Source organism: Vulpes lagopus, chromosome 15 (genome assembly GCF_018345385.1).
Source record: "Vulpes lagopus strain Blue_001 chromosome 15, ASM1834538v1, whole genome shotgun sequence".
Lineage (NCBI taxonomy): Eukaryota > Metazoa > Chordata > Mammalia > Carnivora > Canidae > Vulpes > Vulpes lagopus.
Genome location: NC_054838.1, coordinates 24,257,482 through 24,281,792, shown reverse-complemented (window position 1 = coordinate 24,281,792; position 24,311 = coordinate 24,257,482). Strand labels below are relative to the sequence as shown.

The 24,311-nt window shown below is 36.9% G+C and overlaps 1 protein-coding gene across 1 annotated transcript in view; it reads left to right on the top strand.

Moving 5' to 3' along the window:
* FCHSD2 (FCH and double SH3 domains 2) overlaps positions 1-24,311 on the top strand; it is a 302,780-nt gene that overhangs the window by 265,736 nt on the left and 12,733 nt on the right. The window contains exons 13-14 of the mRNA XM_041730768.1: positions 9,553-9,714; positions 24,174-24,308. Coding sequence (XP_041586702.1) covers positions 9,553-9,714; positions 24,174-24,308 — 297 coding nt within the window. The remainder of the gene's footprint in view (positions 1-9,552; positions 9,715-24,173; positions 24,309-24,311) is intronic.

Genomic DNA, 24,311 nt, shown 5'->3' with positions numbered 1-24,311 from the left:
TAATTGGCTGGTTAAAGTGCCACAAATTCACCAATTGATTAGTTTAACAGATACTTAATGAATACCTGCCATGTGCCAGATACTGATGGATATACTAGACATACAGTGATGAACAAACTATTGTTAGATTGTTATGATCTCTGTAATTGTCACAAAAATCTTTATATTAGATGTGGTAATGTTTGCAGCCCCTAACAAATTCCAGAATTGAAACAAAATAATAGCTACTTAAGTTAACTTTGATAACAATATTCTTAACCTGGTATTTAGGTATTTGAATTTTTTGAAATGCCTTTTGTCACAAAAGACACACATTCTTCATCTGACTTACCATTCCTATTTTAAAAATGACTTGCCAAGAAACCAAGAATTTTAAATACCATCTTTTTGGAACTGTACCTGACTTATGTTGTTCCAGAACACAATTATTTTTTGCATGTTTAAATTTTTCCTTTTATTTGGGTTGAGGGCAGTTCTCTTTTTGTGACAATGAGGAGATACAAAGAGGAGAAAGTTAATTTAAGAAGTCAAATATACCCAGAAATTTTTAGTAACTCACGTTTGGTATAGGTCTGCATAGACTATATGATTCTTTCTCTAAGGTATTAACTATATATTTTAATCTGAATTGAATGAATATTTGAAAGCCAAAGCACACTAACAGTGAATTAACAAAACAAAAAAATCAATTTTTATTTATATAAGCACATTATCATAGATACCATTTTCTTTTAAATTATCATCCTATAATATTCTGTTGTACATCAGGAATCCAAAATTATGTCATCATGTACCTCAGTGACTCAAAAATGGTAATTAAATACCCTTCCCAGCATGCCATAGGAGGAACCTAAAAATTTCAGTTGCGTAAAATATGAGGCCTCATCACCTCAATATTAAGGAAATGCTAAGGATGAACCTGCAATAAAAACAATTTCTTATCATTTTATATCCAAATTTATATTACATCTGGGCCTGTTACTGTGAGTTTTCACTGTACTCATGTAACAGTATGACAGCAGACCTTTTGACCTCTCACTTTCTTTCATTTTTATTGTGAAAATTTTCAACCATATATAAGGATGGAGAGTAAATACATATTTCTTGATATGCTAAATTCAAACAATTAATATTTTGCAATATTGGTTTCATATGTTCTATTCTGTAAAATGGAAGTTAAATCTAGATTCTTGATTAGAATAAGTGTTTTAGGCAAGAATACTTTATAGATGATACTATGTTTTTCATTACAGAATGTTTTTATCAAATTGTCTATTAATGATAGTAGTCACTTAATTAGGTGGTGCTATCAGATCTTTCAACTATTAAAGTTCCTTTTTTTGTACTTGCAGCTAGCAAGTACTAGTCACCTCCAATAGTGGCAAATGGGTAGTTTTCTCTTAGTTAAGTATCATTATAATGTCACAGAATTTTAAAAATCAGTTCTATCAAGGTATAACATACATACAATAAAATATAACTATTTCAAGTGAACAGTTTGGTGAGCTTGGACAAATGCATCTCCCTAAGTATTCACCACCACAATCAAGGTATCAGATATTTCTGTCATATAGGTTAGTTGAGCTTCAACAACATGAACATTAGATTACTTGATATTGGGATACTTGGGTGGCTCAGTGGTTGAGTTATCTGCCTTTGGCTTAGGTCATGATCCTGGGGTCCTGGGATTGAGTCCCACATCAGGCTCCCCACACAGAGCCTGCTTCTCCCTCTGCCTATGTCTCTGCCTCTCTTTCTGTGTCTCTCATGAATAAATAAATAAAAATCTTTAAAAAGAAAAGATTACTTGATACTGTCCTATATATCACATAGAAAGATCACCGCTCACATTTTTATCCAACCTTAATTTTTTTCTTTAGTTCAGTTCAATGAGCTACTATGTATTCAAGCTCACTGATCCTTTCTTCTGTTGTGTATAATCTACTGTAGGCCATCTTGTGACTGATTTCAGATATTACAGTTTCAGCTCTATAAGTTCTTTTCAGTTCTTTATATTCTCAATTCACATCTGTTTATCTTCATGTTTTCCTTGAAATCCTTAAGTGTATTTTTAATAATGACTTTGCTTGTCTGCTCATGCCATCATATCCGTGATCTTTTTTTTTTTAAGATTTATTTATTTATCCATGAGACACATAGAGAGGCAGAAGCAAGCAGGCTCCCTGCAGGAGCCTGATGTAGGACTCAATCCCAGAACTCCAGGATCACATCCTGAGTGGAAGACAGATGCTCAACCACTGAGCCATCCAGGCATCCCCATATCTGTGATTTCTGTTTCTCTTTCTTATTGACCAGTTTTTTCCTTTAGTTATGGCTCAGATTTTTCTGCTTTTCAAATACCTAGTAGAAATTGTGAGTGTTTGGTTACTGAATGCCTGGATTCTCCTTTCATCTTTTAAAAATTACTGAGTTTTATTTTGAACAAAACTGAGCTGAACAGCCAGTTCAGTTGCAGATCAGTTTGATCCTTGGGAGGGTTGTTTTTAAGCTTTGTTTGGGTTGGTTTAGAATAGCCTTTGCAAGAGGGCAAATTTAGCCCTATTACTTATACATTTCCTTTCTATAGTTTTTTGTTATGCCATGAGTATCCAACAAGGTTTCTCAACTCTGTCTGGATAGAACTGTAACATCTTTCAGCTCTGGGAATTTTTCAGTTCACAGCTCTGTGGTAGATGTATTTTCCCCAAGTCCCTACCCTTTGCTTCTCATCAAGGACTCCCACCTTATATATTCTGAATTTATTGTGGATTTTTATTCATTTAATGTATTTTAAATTACAGTTGGCCTCTTTTAAGCCCCATATTGTGTAAATTTGGCCAATGAGAATCCATCTAGGCTTCCATGTCCTTTTGACATTATTCCCATTAGCCTTTGAACAATTTCTTGCTTTCTCACACAAGCCTGCAGTCATAGACTCACTTTATATTTTCCCTGCCCAGACTTAGAATTAGCCATTTCTCCAAGGAACTTTGATTTCTTTTAATAGAGAATAGTATTTAGACACCAAGGTCTAGGATATGAAGGTGCTTATTGTAATGGATGTCATTTATGTCTTGGCCCTTTCTTTGTTTTTGAAGCTAGGAATTACTTTTTTTTAAATTATGACTTCATGTTGATATTTCCAATTAAAATTTAAAATTAGAAGGATTTTGTTCAACTTCTTTGATTCTATATTTATCTTTTTTCTTATATGGAAAATGTTGGTTCCTAATAATACTATCATAGTATTTTATTTTGCTTTATCCTGCAGTATATTAAAGTTTCAGCATTACAGTGGAAATATTATTAATGATAAACTATTGAGCAAAATCTAAGATTTATTTGCAGTTCATTTTGAATGTAAACTATTTCTACAAGGGTTTCTGCTTCTGGTAATAAGGAACTAGTCATATTAGACTAATCCACCTTTATTTTTTTTAAGATTTATTTTTATTTTATGATAGAGAGAGAGAGAGAGAGACAGGCAAAGGGAGAAGCAGGCGAGCCACCCAGGGATCCCCACTAATCCACCTTTAGATAAGTTACTAACCTGGGGTAAAAATATTTAAAATAACTATTTAATAGAACTAGAAGATATCCAAGCCATGTAAAAACTAGAAAGGAATAGAGAAAAGAATGGGACTATACTTGGTGATATTTACATTAAACACCTTTTTGCAAGGAGCTGCATGACTATAATTTGAGCAAAGAATCTTGGTCTTACAGGCTTGAGGACAGATGTCAGGGAGCCCTCAAGTTTGCGTATATATAAATAATCGTTCAGATCCTCAGCCAAACCTGCATGCACTGGTGAGGCAGAAACTCCTAGGAGCTTGACGGGAAACAGGAGCCAGAAGGCAAAATAACTGAGCTGAAATTTTAGCTGTTGCTCACCACAGGGGAGTAACACTAACCATTAAAATATTGGAGTGGTTATAATAATATCAGACAAAATAGACTTACAGGATGAGAAATACTAAAAGGGATAATTTATAATGATTAAAAATAAGGTCATCATTATCTTCTCCATCAAGAGGACACAACAATTCTGGATGTATAGTATAGGTAGCTAATAATAGAGCTACTAAATACATGAAGCAAAAACTGACAGAACTGAAAGAAGAAATAGACCAAGCTACAGTGGTAGTCAGAGACTTCAACATTCCTTTCAGGAATTTGAACAAGAAGCTGTAAAATGAGCAAGGATACAGAAGACTTGAATAACACTGTCAACCAACATTACCTAATTGGCATTTATAGAACACTCCACCCCATAAGAGTAGAGTACTTGTTCTTTTAATGTATACATGGAATGTTCAGCAAGACCATATACTAGACCATAAACCAGTGTCAATTAGTTTGAAAGTATTGTTACCACTCAGAGTATATTCTCTGACTCATCAGAATTAAATTGAAAATCAGTAACAGATACCTGAAAATTCTCCAGGTATTTGGAAATTAAATTATTTAAACAAAATAATCTGTTCCTAACTTAAAACACACACACCCAACTTTATGAGAAAAATGATTTATTATCTCTCACCATTCTGGGTGTTGACTGTGCGTTTCTTTTGCAGGTTTTTCCTGAGTTTACTCAAGGAGCTACATTCACCCAGAGGGTCTACTTGGAGAGCTGGGCCTTTTTTCCAAATGGTCTTTCATGCTCACATATGCTAAACTAGGCTTCCTTACATAGTGGAGAGACCTCAAATTTAAATGCACTTATCAAATCTCTGCTGGCATCAAATTTGCCTATGGTCCCTCAAAACAGATCACATGGATAAGCCCAGAATCAGTGTGTGACAGGACTGCATGGATACCAGAAGGCATGATTCCTTGGCAATAATAAATTACCAAAATTGATAAGACCTTGGTTAAATCATTTCTCTCATCTGTAAAATTGAGTTTATGTTATGATATCTATCCCCAGAATTGTTTATTTTTTTTAAAGATTTTATTTATTTATTCATGAGAGAGAGAGAGAGAGAGAGAGGCAGAATCACACACACAGAGGGAGAAGCAGACTCCATGCAGGGAGCCCAATACAGGACTCGATCCTGGGACTCCAGGATCACTCCCTGAGCCAAAGGCAGACGCTCAACCACTGAGCCACCCAGGCATCCCTATCCCCAGAATTGTTGTGTGAATTAAATGAAATAGTATAATCATATAGTTCCTAGTACATCTGATAAAAGTTGTTTGGAGTGGGTTTTTTTTAAGATACCAAAGGTAATTTAGGGTGGCAAATACTATCATCTACTTTTATTCATTTCCTGCATATGCCAAGCACTGTCCTAAATAGTAGGATTGCAACAGACACAGCCCTTATCCTAAGAGAAATGATATTTTGAAGATAAATTAACGCCCAGATTGGATTTACAGACTTTATAACTGTCGAAAAATTTCATAAACTCAACTGTGGTTTGATATTTAGATATACTTATGTTTAAGTTTTATATTAAGATCAACTAACTAATGCTGTTAATACACCAGGATTATGTATTCTAAAAGGTCTGGCCTTCAAAACATTATCTCTTTACAAATTCTAAAATGACTTAATCAGGTAGTATCTGGGATGTAGAGTTACAGAGACCTATGCTCTGCAAATTTTAATTAACTGGCAAATCATCAAAATTCATTTGAAAACCCTAGGAAATCCTTCTTTTAAATAGTTGATAAAATATAAACAGTTGGAACCCTGAAGGAAAGATAGCTATGATTATTCTGGAGCTGCAGTCTAAAAATCTAAGTTTGCAAATGCCATGTTCATCAGTTGTTTGATAAAGTACTGACAAAAATAAATCTTATGAAAACAAAATTACTTGGTATTTTAAAAATAGAATCGATATTTCTCCCCCTCCATCTCACTCATGCTCTCCCTCTTTTCTCCCGTTTTTGTTTGTTTCTCTGCTTCTGCAGTTAAGTCACTTACATTTATGATTTCCAAGAAGGAGTTTGTTGGTTCATTCTTCTTTTCTAAAACATTTTAATACTTATATCATTTTAAAATGCATACTAGAATGGTGCAGAGACAACTGGATATTTCCTTGTGAAAGAATGAAGTTGAATACCTACCTCATACCATATTTAACTTAAAATCATCAAATTCCTAAGTGTAATGAGGTAAAGCTATAAAGCACTCACAAAGAACCATAGGGATAAATCTTTGTGACCCTTGGATGAATTTCTTAGATATGAAACAAAAAGCCCAACCAACAAGAGAGGAAAAAAAGAGATAAATTGGATTTTGTCTAAATTAAAAACTCCTTGCTTCAAAAGATACTACAAAGAAAGTGAAAGACAACCCATAGGATGGGAAAAAATACCTGCAAATCATATATCTGATGAGAGACTTTTATCTAGAATACAGAAAAACTCTTAAAATAAAGACAAAGACAAAATAAAAAGGACAAGTAAAAAAACAATCCATTTTAAAAATGAGCAAAGGATCTGAATAGGCAAACATTCCTTCTAGAAGATACACAGATAACCAATAAATACATGAAAAGATGCTTCACATCATTAGTCATCAAGGAAATACAAGTCAATACTATATAATGAGATACTACTTCACACCCACCAGGATGGCTAGAATCAAAAAGGCAGACATTAAGTATTTTTCAGGATGTGGAGAAATGTTAACCCTCATACCTTGCTGGTGCGATTGTCAAATGAGACAGCTGCTTTGGCAAACAGTCTGGCATTTTCCCAAATGGTTAAAAATAGCATTATTTTTATGACCAAGCAGTTTCAGTCATAGGTATATACCCAAGAAAATGAAAGCATGTTTACACAAAAACTTACACACTAATATTTAAAGGAATGTTATTCATATTAGGCAAAAAATTGAAATAACCCAAGTGTCTATCAGCTGAAAATGGATAAATAAGGTGTAGTAGATCCATATAATAGGATGTTACTTGGCCATAAAAAGGAATAAAGTACTGATACATGTCACGCCATGGATGAACCTTGAAAACATGCTAAGTGAAAGAAGCCAGACACAGAAGACCACATATTATATGGTTCTATTTATATTAAATGTTCAGAATAGATAAATCTATATATAGAGAAAGTAAAACAGTAATTGGAATAAGGAGTAAGAGAGCAAGAGTTAAAGGATATGGGGTTTCTTTTGGAGGGGATTAAAATGTTCTAAAATTGATTGTAGGGATCCCTAGGTGGCTCAGTGGTTTAGCACCTGCCTTTGGCCCAGGGCATGATCCTGGAGTCCTGGGATCAAATCCCACATCGGGCTCCCTGCATGGAGCCTGCTTCTCCCTTTGCCTGTGTCTCTGCTTCTCTCCCTCTCCCTGTGTCTCTCATGAATAAATAAATAAAAATCTTTTTAAAAATTTAAATAAAATTGATTGTAGTGATAGTAGCACAATATATCAGTGAATATATTGTAAATCATTGAACTATCCACTTTAAGTGGGTGAATTTTATGGTATATGTAAGCTTTATCTCAGTAAAGCTATTACCAAAATAATTATTAGAAGAATAAACAGAGTTTTGCAAGGCTGTTTACCAAATGGTGTACCTCCAAGCCAAAAACTCTTAACTACTTTATATAAAATCTGTAGATATCCAAAACCACTGAATTGTATACTTTAAAATGATTAAGGTGGCAAGGTTTATGTAATATGAATTTTATCGCATTTTTAAACATATTTAGTTAGAGATTGAGCAGGGGGAGGGACATAGGGAGAGGGAGAAAATTTCAAGCAGACTCCCCACTGAGCATAGAGCCCAATGTGGGGCTCAGTCTCACAACCCTGAGATCATGACCTGAATGGAAATCCAGAGTCAGATGCTTAACCAACTAAGCCACCCAGGGCACCCCAGTTTTATCTCAATTTTCAAAAATCTGTATGCTTAAAAAGCTTAGGAATACAAAATAAATTCAGCAATGTGAGCTCAAGTGAAACAAGTCAGAGCTCAGGTCACTCTTTTTTCTAAGTAAGCTCCATGCCCAACATAGGCTTGAACTCACAACCCTGAGATAAAGAGTCACATGCTCTGGGGATCCCTGGGTGGCTCCGCAGTTTAGCGCCTGCCTTTGGCCCAGGGCACGATCCTGGAGTCCCGGGATCGAGTCCCACGTCGGGCTCCCAGCATGGAGCCTGCTTCTCCCTCTGCCTGTGTCTCTGACTCTCTCTCTATGTCTATCATGAATAAATAAATAAGATCTTAAAAAAAAAAAAAGTCGCATGCTCTACCAATGGAGCCAACTAGCTGCCTGCAGAGCTTAGATCAATTTTAATACAAACTCCCGGGACACCTGGGTGGCTCAGCGGTTGGGCATCTGCCTGTGGCTCAGGGCGTGATCCCAGAGTCCCAAGATCGAGTCCCACGTAGGGCTCCCTGCAGGGAGCCCGCTTCTCCCTCTGCCTGTGTCTCTCATGAATAAATAAATAAAATATTTTAAAAATAATAATAATACTAACTCCCACAGTTGAGAATCCAGAGAGTGATCAGAATTGCATACTAGAAGGGATCAGTGAGCATACTTGTTTGTCCAAAAGTCCCACAGAAGGCTTTGAAGTGAGGGTTGAAATTATCAAATAATCAAAATTTTCTCATTGGAACCTTCAAATGTTGAAGGAAGAGACCACCTCTCTATTACATGGAACAATGAAGCTGAATTTACTACTTGCTAAGCAAAAGAGTATGGTATTTATATAGTTTCTCTAAACAAATAGAACTGATATATAGGGTTTTGAGAAGTGTGGATTTCAGGGGTTGGCAGATATTCAAAACTAAAAATGTCTTAAGATTGGCTCAATTGTGGCTGTGTATATACAGATTGGTGGACTGTGGGAAGCAAGAGTGGAAGCTTGACTACTCTGATGATTGATTACTGGAGCGAGGTTGTCACTGACTGGCTGCATTTGCAGAGGCTCTGCTGTTGGAGCAAAGCAGTCGCTGTTTGATTGAGACAGGTTTAGACTGGTTCTATGGTTACTTGCTTATGGCTTAGAAGGAGAGCCAGAGGACAAGTAGTCTTTCCATTTCTTGAATTTGGAGACTAGGAACTTTTAATTTTCTGTCTCTTACTATTTCTGACAGCTACATCATAATTTTTTTTTTTTTTTTTTTGCTACATCATAATTTAATTCAAACCTTTACCAACTAGTTCAGTCAGGAGTCATGGAAAAAAAAAAAAGTTCTCCTTTTACTAGAGGAGTGATATGATGAGATCATTTGTGAACTTGTAAGTCCAAGAGATGGGTTAGAAGGCTGTCAAACATGTTAGATTTTAGGATGTTCTGATGCATAGCCTTATTAAAGGGAAAAGAATTCAGACTTTGGTGTATCTTCCTGTTCATAAGTTATGTTTGATGTATCTTCTCCAAATGCAAGTGTGCCATTTGCCCTCATTTCCATTTTTGTGTTTCTTCTCCTCTATCCAAGTGAAAAATTAATATGTATGCCAAGGTAGCATTGCTAGTGAATACCAAGACTATTCTAATTAATAAATCAGAAATAAACACATTGATCCGAAGGGGAAAATAGCCTTGATTTCTGACCATTTTGTTCTTTTGTTAGATAATTAAGTTGAAAGCTGAAGCCCGACTGGACCTGTTGAAGCAGATTGGTGTTTCTGTGGATACGTGGCTAAAGAGTGCAATGAATCAAGTAATGGAAGAACTGGAAAATGAACGATGGGCTCGCCTTCCTGCAGTGACCAATAATGACACTTTACACTCGGTAGGGTTTCTTTTCTTGGCTATGATAAGCAGACTTTCATTGAAGAATGCCATTCTTTGTGTAGCCAAACCTGAAAATAGCCAAAATTTAAAAGAAAAAATAATGGTTTTGCTAGCAGTTTGGTTTCTTCTCTTTAGCCTATCACTGAGTTAAACTTGGTACAGCAAGAGGAAAAAAGTCGTGCCTTTTTTTTTTTAATGTGCAGTAAAGAATGTACTATCACTAGTAGATTTATTAGTGCCACTTTACCAAACTCCTTATCCCATTCATGAAGTAGATATGCTTCTTGCCTGGAAGTAGCAGAATAAAAATTTTAATCTAGTGTTTCTGAAGTGCTCAGAGGTCTTCCATTCCATAGTACAAATGAAAACTAATATCCAGAAAGTCATAAACAGTCTTAAAGGAGGGAAAGGAACACTTTTAGTCTGCGACCTAACCTGTTTGATTCACAAGGGCTTTCATACTCTGCTCACTATATCTTTTTTTTTTCCAAAACATTTTTTAAATTTTATTTAAACTCAATTAACATAAAATGTACTATTGGTTTCAGAGGTAGACATCAGCAATTCATCAGTCTTATGTAATACCTAATGCTCATTACATCATGTGCCCTCCTTAATACCCATCACCTAGTTACCCCATCCCCCCTCCCCTCCAGCGACCCTCAGTTTGTTTCCTATGATTAAGAGTCTCTTATCATTTGTCTCCCTCTCTTATTTCCTCTTTTACTTTTTCCTCTCTTCCCCTATGATCCTGTTTTATTTCTTAAATAAAATGAGTGAGATCATATGAAAATTGTCTTTCTCTGATTAACTTATTTCACTTAGCATGATATCCTCTAGTTCCATCAATGTCATTGCAAATGACAAGATTTCTTTTTTTTTTTTTTGATGGCTGAGTAGTAGTGCATTGTGTGTGTGTGTATATACACATACACATACATATATACACACACACACACCCTATCTTCTTAACCATTCATCTGGTGATGGACATCGAGGCTCTTTCCATAGTTTGGCTACTGTGGACTTTGCTGCTATTAACATTGGGGTGCATGTGCCCCTTCAGATCACTACATTTCTATCTTTGGGGTAAATACTCATTATTGCAATTGCTGGGTCATAGGTTGGCTCCATTTTCGACTTTTTGAGGAACCTCCGTACTGTTTCAGAGTGGCTGCACCAGCTTGCATTTCCACCAGCAGTGTGAAAGAGTACCTCTTTCTTTGCATCATTACCAACATTTGTTGTTTCCTGACTTGTTAATTAGCCATTCTGACTGGTGTGAGGTGGTATTTCATTGTGGATTTGATTTGTATTTCCCTGATGCTGAGTAATGTTGAGCATTGCACTGTGTCTTTCATCAGAGACATAGTGCATGTATGGTGTTACAAACAAGGCCAGAGCTCCAGCTGGTGTTTTGGGGTTTTTTTTAAAGATTTTATTTATTTATTTGAGAGAGAGAGAGAGAACATGAGCAGGGGGAAGACCAGACTCCCTACTGAGCATGAAGCCCAATGCAGGGCTGGATCCCAGAACCCTGGGATCATGACCTGAACCTAAGGCAGATGCTTAAACAACTGAGCCACCCAGGTGCCCCAAGCTGGTATTTTCTTGCTTCAAGTCCAGGGCTCTTTCCACCCTGATGTCATCCAGTTCAACCTTATATTTTCATGTTGGAGATCTGAGAACCAGAAAAGTTCAGTGATTTGCTTATTACATAAGTAGATGTATGATTTCTAGCTGGTCAGACTAAAGTAGTTCCTGCTGTTGCCTCCCAACCCATTAATCTCTCTCATCCTGTTTATATTCTTAGGGCATTTATTACAATCTGTACTTGTCTTCTTTATTTGTTTTCTTTGTCTGTCTTCCTCTCTGGAATGTAATTTCCAGGTCTGCCTGATTCACTACTCTGCACAGCAAAGTGCCTGGCATATGGTAGGTACTCAATAAATGTCTGTTGAAGGAAAAAATGGAAGAATGGATGGACGAATAGATGGAATAGTGGCAAACTAAAAGCTAAAACTCTTATCTCTCAACTTCCTACTATATCCATAGTTCTGGCCTCTTCAGTGCTTATGTCCTTTAGATAAAAGGCATCCTTGGTAGAGAAATTGGCTAAAGTTTAAGAACATTCCTGAAAGTTTTGTCAATTTTTTCACATAGCATTCTGATTTTCTAATGGGAATACACTTGCACATTTAAAAAAGATTGTGTGGGGGTGTGGATTTTAAAGGAAAAGCAGTATTGAAAGCTTATTTTTATTGCACTATTAGTGGTAATCCAGCTAGAGAAAGTAGTACACCTCACCCATTTGACTTTGGGGTTAGAAGAGCTTGCCCTGTTTTCTTTTTTTTTTTTTTTTCTTTTTTTAAGATTTTATTTATTTATTCATGAGAGACACAGGGAGAGGGAGAAGCAGGCTCCATGCAGGGAGCCCGATGTGGGATTCAATCCCAGGTCTCCAGGATCACGCCCTGGGCTGAAGGCAGGCGCTAAACCGCTGAGCCACCAGGGCTGCCCACTTGCCCCATTTTCAGTACAACAGAGTTGCTCCATGTCATGGAATATCTCTTCCTAATGCATCTTTTGAATATCACAATTCCCATCTACTTCAGGTTGTACAGAACTTAGGATGACAGCAAATTGCAGACACAGCTTTTGTTTTGGCATCTTTTGGCAAGAGTGACACTCTTGGCAACTGATCAGACCCATGATTTCCCTTGGACTAGTACCTTTTCTAACTAAATCAACTGGGCAGGCATTTACCCCCTCACTATGTACCTTCTTCCTGTGTAAATTGGAAATGAACAAGACTTGGTCTCTCTCCTCAAAGAGCATAGCTCGTAGAGCAGATAGACCTTTACAGATCTTAGTGATACCTGGGAGTGTATGACTGGGCTACTCTATGGCAAACTTGAAATTGCCTTCTCCTAACTCATCAACACATTGGGAAAAAAGTCACTTCTCTCTGGATTCAGAGAGAAAGTTAAATGATCTTAAGATCCCCTCTAATTCCAAAATCTTATGATTTTATGAAATGCTACCAAAAAAGCTCAATACCAGATAGAAAAATAGGAAAGACATTTGCCCCATGAAGGAAATGTCAGTTGAGATAGTCCTTGAAGAATTTTAACAGGAGATAAAGAAGGGCTTCTAAGTGTGAAAGAAGGAAATGAAGGGGATATGCCTAGTACAGTGTGTCAGTGAGTAGTATATTCTGGTAGTAAGTGTTGAGAACTGTCCAAAGATATCAGCTCATCTAAAATATCATATCCTCTGTGAAGGGAGTGTTTTGTAATTCTTTCCCACTCTATTCCCTGTAGTCAGTATTATGGAGCCTGTGTCATCCCACTTTCAGCTGAAGGATATATTTTGTGAAAGCTCTACTAGCAATGTATTTAGTGCCTCCCTTATTCATGGTGTCACTTTTCCTGGTTTCAGTTACTATGGTCAACCATGGAAGCAACTATCTGGAAGCAGATGATCCTCCTTCTGACTTATTGTCAGAAGATCAGTAGTAGCTTAACACTCCATCACAGTGCCTACGTCATTCACCTCATTTCATTTCATCACATAGGCATTTTATTGTCTCACATCACCACAAAGAGAAGGGTGAATATAGATACTTTGAAAGAGAGAGACCACATTTCCATAACTTTTATTACAGTACATTGTTGTAATTGTTATATTTTATTATTATTGTTATTTATCTCTTACTGGGCCTAATTTATAAATTAAACTGTAGCATAGGTATATATGTGTAGGAAAAAAACACAGTCTGTGTAGGGCTTGGAACATATCCCCCAGGGATAAGGAAGGGAGGCTACTGTATAAATAAAGGAGAGATATGGGCACAGAATAGCTTACTGAGTCCCAATATTTATTTAACCTGCTTTTAAATGACAGCACTGAAATAATTTAGAAGGATTTGTATCTCTCCACCCTGGCAGATAACTGGCAAGGTGCATGAAGGAGAAATACACATCTGGGGATCAAATTATTTCTTCCATTATAGATGCCAACAAAAGCATTAGTCATCAGGTTTAGGGTTCCCTTCCATCTGGAAAACATGGTTAATTCTAGTGTCAGACAGTAACAGTGTAAAGTGCCTTATTAACAATCCAATCATGAAATGGGCAAAAGATATGAACAGAAATCTCACAGAGGAAGACATAGACATGGCCAATAAGCACATGAGAAAATGCTCTGCATCACTGGCCACCAGGGAAATACAAATCAAAACCACAATGAGATACCACCTCACAACAGTGAGAATGGGGAAAATTAACAAGGCAGGAAACAACAAATGTTGGAGAGGATGCGGAGAAAAAGGAACCCTTTTACACTGTTGGTGGGAATGTGAAATGGTGCAGCCACTCTGGAAAACTGTGTGGAGGTTCCCCAAAGAGTTAAAAATAGATCTGCCCTACGACCCAGCAATTGCACTGCTGGGGATTTACCCCAAAGATACAGATGCAGTGAAATGCCGGGACACCTGCACCCCGATGTTTCTAGCAGCAATGTCTACAATAGCCAAACTGTGGAAGGAGCCTCGGTGTCCATCGAAAGATGAATGGATAAAGAAGATGTGGTTTATGTATACAATGGAATATTACTCAGCCATTAGAAATGACAAATACCCACCATTTGCTTCAACGTGGATGGAACTGGAGGGTATTATGCTGAGTGAAGTAAGTCAATCGGGGAAGGACAAACATTATATGGTCTCATTCATTTGGGGAATATAAATAATAGTGAAAGGGAATAGAGGGGAAGGGAGAAGAAATGGGTAGGAAATATCAGAGAGGGAGACAGAACACGAGAGACTCCTAACTCTGGGAAACGAACTAGGGGTGGTGGAAGGGGAGGAGGGTGGGGGGTGGGGGTGACTGGGTGGTGGGCACTGAGGGGGGTACTTGATGGGAGTTAGCACTGGGTGTTATTCTGTATGTTGGCAAATTGAACACCAATAAAAATAAATTTATTATTTTAAAAAAAGACATGTTTTTAAAACATACAGTCTATTTACCTTATAGAATTGGGATGAAACTAAACTTACTTGACTATTAACTCTTTGCCTTATATATTATGCTGTGGTACAAAATATAGGATTGGGAAGAAAAAGAGAAAAAGAACCACAGTATAGCAACATATTTTTCAAGGAGAGCAGTCTGCTAATATAGTTATTCAGTTGATGGTTAACTAGAGCTCATACCTAACCTCCTCTGGTTAGATTGCTGCCAGTAGCCCCATCAGCCTTCTTCATTCCTCTCTTCTCTTATTTTCCTTTCTTCTCTTACTCAAAAGCCCATATCCAGTTTACAACCTAATTTTGAAATTGTTATTAATTTTAGAATAGAAAAAGTTATATAACTAGATTACAAAAAAATTAGAAAGTTCAGTAGAGAAAAAAATGACCAAAAACTCCATCTTTTTAACACCACTGTTAGCAACTTGATATAATTCTATTCTCTTTCTACTGTCTTTTTTAAGATTTTTTTTTTTCATTTATTTGAGAGAGAGAAGAGAGAGAGCACAGGAGGGCATGTTAGTGGAGGAAGGGGAGCTGAGGGAGAAGAAGCACGCTCCCAGCTGAGCAGGGACCCTGAAAAGGGCCAACCCTAGGGATCAGGATCATGACGTGGGGTCAGGATCATGACCTGAGCCAAAGGTGAACGCTTACCTGAGCCACCCAGGCACCCCTACTATTCTTTTTTTTTTTATTTAAACATATTTATCAAAATAAATAAATAAATAAAATAAACATATTTATCATAATAAAATTAATTTAGTATATTTTTCCATCTAACATGCCATTTTGCTGAATGATCTCCATAATCTTTCTTTTAATGTTTGCATAGTATTCGATCAGAAGGCATACTATAATTCACTTAACTATTCTCTTACAGATTCAATATTTAGATTGCTTCCAGATATTCTAAATAAATAATACTTTAAAATATATTTGTGTACCTATTTATATTTCTCTTTTCCTTACAGAGGATTTTTTTCTGTAATATAGGTTCTTAGAAGTAGAATAGGTCAGGGGTGCCTGGCTGGCTCAGTTGGTGGAATGTGTGACTCTTGATCTCAGGATTGTAAGTTCAAGCCTCATGTTGGATATAGGGATTACTTAAAAATAAAAAATGAATAGGTCAGAGATTTATAGTTCTTTAAGATTAGCTTTTGTTCTGTTACTTTGCCCTAGGTTCTCAAACTATAGCTGATAATGTTTACATGACTTCCTTGTCTCTAGCCATTTCCCCCAGCTGTTATGCACAGACATCCTGACATCCACTTTGTTGTGCAGCCTCCCTAAGTGTAAGCATTTTGCAGAGTTGCATAAAAATAAATTCTGACTTCCCTCATTGTGAAGATCATGCTGAATGTGTTTTGAAAGGCAAGGGAATTGAATATTTTTAACCATCAGGATGGTGGTTAATTTCCATCTGCCTCATTAATGCGTAATAGTCTTTGCAGTATAATGGGCTTTGTTTTTGAATTATGAAATCAGTTTTTGGCTTGCACTAATCCCAAAGAAAGGAAACAATATATTTTTGTAATAAAATAAATGTAAGCTGTAGAAAGTAATACACCTGCACAACCTTCAGGCATTTTCTGTATTTACAGTTTTTCCAAATGGGCCGTGGTTTTTTTATTGAATTAAACTCTGTACCCAAATAGCCCACACTATGAGTAAAATTTACATTTCAGATTTTCAATAGGATAAATTTAATTCAATTCAGTAACATTTATTGAACCTACACTGATCATGAGACCTTTTGCTAGGTGCTGGGAGTTGTCAAACGGAGTATAATGTCTGCTGAGTTTGTATCCACAGATGGAGAGAACCAGTCTCACTGATGGCCAAGACCAAAAGGGGGGCATTGAAAAGATGTTCACTCCAGAATTTCACTCCTAAGAGAAGTGTCTCCACCTGTATTATGTTCTTCAACTTTCTGCATGGCCATAATAACAAGTCATGTGCCTGACATAAATCCTTATACATAGTATATGTTCAAAAACATTAATCTGAACCTCAAGACAAATAGTTTAATTCTACTAACTAAACTTAAAATACTACTTACTATAAGGAGGGAGTTCATAGATAAAGCATCTATTCTGTACCAGGTACTGTGTCAGGCACATTCATACATTATGTCACTTAATGATACAGTTAATTACAACAATTCTGAATGTATTTACAGATGAGGAGATAAGACTTGTGAGAATTAGCTATCTTTCCCAACAGCACACAGCTAGTAAGTGGAGAGAGCTAGGATTTGAACTCAGATACATTTGTCTCTAAAGTCTTGCCCTTTACCATACTTTCTTATTCTATAGATGGCTCTTTATTCCTGTGACTTTTCTCATGACTCAGTGTAATTGCTGTGCATTCCTTTTTTTTTTTTTTAAAGATTTTACTTATTCATTCATGAGAGACACAGAGACAGAGAGAGGCAGAGACATAGCCAGAGGGAGAAGCAGGCTCCATGCAGGAAGCCCAATATGGGACTCGATCCCAGGATCACGCCCTGAGCCCAAGGCAGACGCTCAACTGCTGAGCCACCCAGGCGTCCCTCTTTTTTACTTTTTAAAACTAGTTTAGTTAACTTTCAGCTTCCTTCTTTCTTAAGGTTGTTTTGGATATTCTGGGTCTTTTGCATTTCCATATGAATTTAAAATCAGTTTTCTACCAAAAAAACCTACCAGGATTTTTTTTAAATAGGATTGTGAGGAAGGGGAGGTGGGCAGGGGGTGGGGGTGACTGGGTGATGGGCACTGAGGTGGGCACTTGATGGGATGAGCACTGGGTGTTATTCTATATGTTGGCAAATCGAACACCAATAAAAAATAAATTTATAAAAAAAAAAGATTTGGGGATCCCTGGGTGGCGCAGCGGTTTGGCGCCTGCCTTTGGCCCAGGGCGCGACCCTGGAGACCAGGGATCGAATCCCATGTCGGGCTCCTGGTGCATGGAACCTGCTTCTCCCTCTGCCTGTGTCTCTGCCTCTCTCTCTCTCTCTCTCTCTCTCTATGTGACTATCATAAATAAATAAAAATTTTTAAAAAAGATTTGATTTCTCAATGAAAGAAAAAAAAGGATTGTGATGAATCTATAGATCAGTTTGAAGACAATTGATATTTTAACAATATTGAGACTTCCAGTCATTAACATAATACCTCTCCATTTATTTAAACCTTTAATTTAGCTCAGCAGTGTTTTTTTGAAGATTTTATTTATTTCAGAGAGAATGAGAGAGACATAATGAACAGCCGGGGAAGGGCAGAGAGGGAAGCAGACAATACAGGACTCTCCCAGGACCCTGAGATCATGACCTGAGCTGAAGGTAGATGCTTAACTGACTGAGACACCCAGAAGCCCGCTCAATATTTTGTAGCTTTCAGTATATAAGTCTTAAACATCTTTTTTCAGACATAACTGTTTTATGGTTTTGGGTGCTATTGTAAATGGTTTTTTATTTTAATTTCCAGTTGTTCATTGTTAACACATAAAAATATGATTTTTTGCATATTGATCTTGTATCCTGCAACTCTGCTAAACTCAATTTGTTAGTTGTAATAGCCTTTGTGTAGATTTTCTCTCTAGATAGTCAAGTCACTTGCATATTAAGACATTTTTACTGGTTCCTTTTTTCCCCTTATTGTAACAACGAGAATCTCCAGTACAATGCTGAATCAAAGTAGTGAGAACTGACAGATGTCCTGGCCTTGTTTCTACACTTAGGGAGAAAGCATTCAGTCTTTCACCATTAAGTATGATGTTAACAGTAGGATTTTTGTAGGTGCCCTTTACCATGCTGAGGAGTTTTCCCTATTCCTATTTAGATGGTGATAGTACTGGATGTTGGATCTTGTCAAATGATTTTTCTTTTTTAGTTTGTTTATATGATATATTGCATTGATGATTTTTCAGCTATTAAGCCAACTTTGCATTACTGATAAACACCACTTGAAAAAAAAAAAAACACCACTTGAATCATGATATATTACCATTTTTATATATTGATTGAAATTGATGTTAAAGTTTTGATAAGCATTTTTATATCTCTGTTTACAGCAGATACTAGCCTGTAGTTTTCTTCTCATGTAATGTTTTATCTGGTTTGGTATAATGCTTGTCTTAAAGTGATTTGAAAAGTATCCCTCCCTCTTCTGTTTTCTGGAAGCATATGTAGAATTGTGTATAATTGTTTATTCTAAATGTTTGATAGAATTCATCCTAGTAGTTATCTGAGCCTAGAGTTTTCTTTGTGGAAGTTCTTTTTTAATAAAAAACTCAGGGCAGCCCTGGTGGCACAGTGGTTTTGCGCCGCCTGCAGCCCTGAGTGTGATCCTGGAGACCCGGGATCCAGTCCCACATCGGGCTTCCTGCATGGAGCCTGCTTCTCCCTCTGCCTGTGTCTCTGCCTCTCTCTCGCTCTCTCTCAATGAATAAATAAATAAATCTTTTTAAAAAAATAAACTCAATTTCTTTAGAGATAGATGGTTACTCAGGTTATTCTTGAGTGGACTTTGATCATTTGTGTCTTTCAAGGAATTTGTCCATTCTATCTAAGTTGCCAACTTTATTGGAACAAATGTTTATAATATTCCTTTTTTTATTCTTTGATTATCCAGAGAATATGTAGTAGCTTCACTTCTCATTCTTGATATTGGTTATTTGTGTCTCCACTTTCTTCCTGATCATTCTGCTAGAAGTTTACCCATATCAAATGGCTTTTCACAAAGAAACAGCTGTTAATTTCATTGATTTTTTCCCCTGTTTTCTGTTTTCTATTGTAATGATTTCTGCCCTGGTATTTATCTTCTTTATTCTGATTAGTTTGGATTTAAATAGTTGTTTCCTAAATTTAGGAAATTGTTCCTAAATTTAGGAAATTGTTTTCCATCCCCCAGGGATCACCCAGGGATCACTGTCTTTAAGTGCATGATGTCCAGTGTTCATGTATTTTGAGCAGTTTTTTAGTTGTTTCTGGAAGCAGTTTAAATCTGGTCCTTAATATTCCATCTTATCTAGAAGTAGAAATCCATTTTGCTATTTTCAACATCATCCTTTATAATCTACTTGTGTTATATTTGGAATGATGTTCAATGTGATCACTTCTCTGTCCAAAAGAAACTCAGAGGTTCTGCTAATAAGTTATGAGGAGCTGCCTTCCTCTATATTGAATATCACCAGATTCTTTATGTAATTTCTTCTTTCCTCATAAAAAAAGAGTAATTATTTATTAAATACCTTCTATATATCCAGCATGTGTTATGGGTTTCAATATGTTACCTTATTTAATCCTTATAATACCCTATGAAGAAGTAATTGTTTTCATTATAAGATAAGGTCATTGGAGTCAGAAGTTAAATAATTTCCCCGAGGTCACACAACAAACAGTAAATGATATAGTCAGCATTCAAACTCAAATCTGTCAGACTTAAGGACCCAGTATTGCTTTCTAGTTTGTTACAGTACCATAAAGTTGGTGAAACCCTTTAGAGGTTGTTTTGCTGCGTATAAGGAGATGGCTACTAATACCAACTCAGAATGCTTTTTCTTATCTGCCCTTGCAAAGTAAGCATTTCACAACAACTAAGAAAGGAAAAACATTAGTACAGCTAGAAGGAATAGTTTTAATTGAAGTTGTCAGGTGACAGGAAGGAAAAGAGCTAAGAGAGCAATTGTTAAGAAACAGAGGAAGAATGTGATTTTAGAAATGCTGGGTCAAGAAAACATTGTAACAGTGAAGTTACAGAGGGTGAAAGAGGGAAATGGCAGTTTATTCAGCAGTGACATATTTTGGAAAGCTGCTGGAGCAAAGAAAAAGCACATGGCCCTGACCCTGTTGCTGTCACTGCAACTTCACATTCCCTTCCATGAGAATCAAACAATGAACTCAGAATAAAGGGGAAAGAAAGGAATGTTTAGTATCAAATAGTGTTGCCAAGATAAAACATTTTGGATTGATTCCCAGTGCCACAGCACAGTGCATATTAACATTCCTTATATATTTTTAGAAACAAATTCTACCCACATTGGCTTTAATTTCAGTTTTTTATAGACATATGGGTGTTTTGTGTTGTTTTGTTGCAATGCCCAGTTATGTGATTTTTTTTTAATGTCTATAACCTATGTCCTATAGAGTATGAAAGCAGTGTCTTCCAAGTATATGTAAATATTGAATGGGCAATTTCTAACATGCGATCCTCATCTTTTATATGACTCAGTGCCCTTTTGGAATATGATGGTATCATAGCCTGAGATGATTTGAAAGGTCAAGATTTGAGTCTTATTATATCATTGACCTGACTGACCATAGATGAATTATTTGTAAGATGAGGCACATACATGGTTATCTCACTCAGCTGTGAAGAATTTCCAGTAATAGTTATAAGTAAGAATATTACAAGGGCTTTGAAATGTAGGCAATATATTTGATAGAAAATATGTGCAGTTTATTCTTTTAGAAGGCTCTATAGAATTTTAATAGCAATTAAGAATAAAGTCAGTTTTGGGCGCCTGGGTGGCTCAGTGGTTGAGCGTCTGCCTTTGGCTCAGATCATGATCTCAGGGTCCTGGGATCGAGTCTCACATCGGGCTCCCCACAAGGAGCCTGCTTCTCCCTCTGCCTGTGTCACTGCCTCTCTCTGTGTGTCCTTCATGAATAAATAAATAAATAAAATCTAAAAAAAAGAATAAAGTCGGTTCTAAATGTTAATAATTACTCAAGAGAAATCACTTTAATTCATTAAAGAGTAGAATTGGACAATATAGGTAGCCTCTACTTTGCAACTTGCTGAATGCAAGGTCTTCCCTGACCTTCTCCAAATACCTCTTCCTATTCACAGGCCGCCTTGCACATTCAGCATTTAGTGGTAGCATTTTCTCCAGTACAGAGTATGAGCTCATGAAAAGCAAGCCGTATCCTTCGTTTCATGTCTGCAAGCCTAGTGCAGTGCTCAGCATATCATAGGGATTTGATATTTCAGTTACTCATTCTATTGTGAGGCCTAATTCTGACTGTCCAGTCTTTATATCTTTAATGTATAAATAGGCATGCCTTTGCATGTTTGGACATTGGAAAAAGTAGCTAAATAAATGCTTATGTGTAACTAGAGACAAAGAAACTTTGGCTGTTTTGTTTCCTGTTTGTTGGATTTTTCGTTTAAAAAGACATGCTTGTTCTAATACTCCAGATAGTACAGAGGTACATAAAACACAAGTCAGTCATCTCTAGTCTCCAGTCAGTTTTCGTACACTGCCTCCCCCCGTCAGATATTTATGTTCATATAAATACTATTTGTGAGCAGCCCGGGTGGCTCAGCGGTTTAGCGCCGCCTTCAGTCCAGGGTGTGATCCTGGAGACCCGGGATAGAGTCCCACATCTGGCTCCCTGCATGGAGCCTGCTTCTCCCTCTGCCTGTGTCTGTTCCTCTCTCTCTCTCTCTCTCTGTCTCTCATGAATAAATAAATAAAATCTTTAAAAAATAATAATAAATACATAAATAATTGTACTTTAGTATCATGAACAGTACTCGAGGTAAATATATTTTTAATACCTAGTTATTGAATACTATACTGAGAGTGAACAACAGAATGATCATATGGGTACAGGATGGTTGTGCAGGTACCTCTTTTACCCTCATGACCTTGTGGCTAGTTGGGATCCATGGCTTGCTGCCACTGCCCAGCATCACAAGAGAATATTGTACCACATATTGCTAGCCTGGAAAAAGATCAAAATTCAAAATTTAAAGTATGGTCTCTACTGAATGTGTATTGCTTTCACACCATCACAAAATGAAAAAATTTTAAGTCAAACCTTTGTAAGTTGGGGACCATTTGTAAATTACATGAGCTATTCAGAACTTTATTTTTACAAAATAGTCTTTGTGCTAGATGGTTTTGCCCAACTATAGGCTAATGTAAATTCTGAGCATGTTTAAAGTAGGCTAGGCTAAGCTATGATATTCAGTAGGTTAGGTGTATTGAATGTATTTTCATCCTAGGATAATTTTCTACTTATGATGGGTTTATATAGACATATCCCCATTGTAAGTCAGGTAAGATCTATAGTCTTACCTTCTTTTGCTTTTATGTCTCCATAATGGATTCACAAAAGTGAAATTGCTAGATCAAGTGGTATGTTTAGTTTTTAATTTCAGTAGGCTAGTATTTTTTTAAGGATGTATCAATTTACATTTCTACCAACAACAGAGGAAAGCCTGTTTCTCTATATCCTTGATAGCATTTAGAAACCTTTCCAATGTTTCCCTGTATGTTCAGTTTAAAATGTTAAGAGGCCTTTATTAGTATTTAACAGTGAAAAGGGAAAGGATGCTGATAAACAGCTCTTATATATTTGAAAGAGATTTTACTCTTGGTTTAAAAAAAAAACAAAAACAAAAAAACTTGGGACGCCTGGGTGGCTCGACAGTTAGGTGTCTGCCTTTGGCTTAGGTCGTGATCCTGGAGTTCCGGGATCAAGTCCCACATCAGGCTTCCTGCATGAAGCCTGCTTCTCCCTCTGCCTATGTCTCTGCCTCCTTCTCTCTCTCTCTCTCTTCTCTGTCTCTCATGAATAAATAAATAAAATCTTAAAAAAAAAAAAAACTAATACTTTCAGGGCACCTGGCTGGCTCAGTCAGTGAAGCATGTGACTCTTGATCTCAAGGTTATGAATTTGAGCCCCACATTGCGTGTAGAGATTACTTTAAAATCTTAGGGGCATTAGGGTGGCTTAGCCACGTAAGCATCCAACTCTTGGTTTCAGCTTAGGTCATGATCTTTCAAGGTTGTGAGATCAAGCTCCCTGCATGGAGCCTGCTTAAGATTCTCTCCCTCTGCCCCCCTCCCATGTGTGCACTTGGGTGCATGTCCCTCTTTTTCTCTCCCTCTCTCTCAAAATAAAAATAATAAAAATAAAATAGAATCCGACGTGGGACTCGGTCTCGGGTCTCCAGGATCAGGCCCTGGGGCTGAAAGCGGCGCTAAACCGCTGAGCCACTGGGGCTGCCCATAAAATAGAATATTAAGGGGAAAAAAAACGTGCTCCTTTCATAACTGGGAAAATGTAAGTGAGAATAGATACTTTTTTCCATTAAAAAAAAGATACTTTTTTTCCTACTTGCAGTTGAATAAGTAAATTATATTTTGAGGGATGCCTGGGTGGCTCAGCAGTGGAGCGTCTGCCTTCGACCCAGGGTGTGATCCTGGAGTCCCAGGATTGAGTCGCGCTTCAGGCTCCCTGCATGGAGCCTGCTTCTCCCTCTGTCTATGTCTCTGCCTCTCTCTCTCTCTCTCTGTCTCTCATGAATAAATAAATAAAAAAAAATTTAAATTATATTTTGAAACAGTCAGGTTTTAAGTGTTTTTTTTTTTTCCTGCTTTCAACCATTTTCTTGAAGTAAGCAAGCTAGCCAGTGGCTTCTAATTTTCCCTAGCTCAATGCAGATCCTGAAAGAGAAGAAGGAGAAGAGTTTGAAGACAATATGGATGTTTTTGATGACAGCAGTTCCAGCCCTTCTGGCACCTTAAGAAATTATCCACTCACCTGCAAAGTTGTTTATTCCTACAAGGTG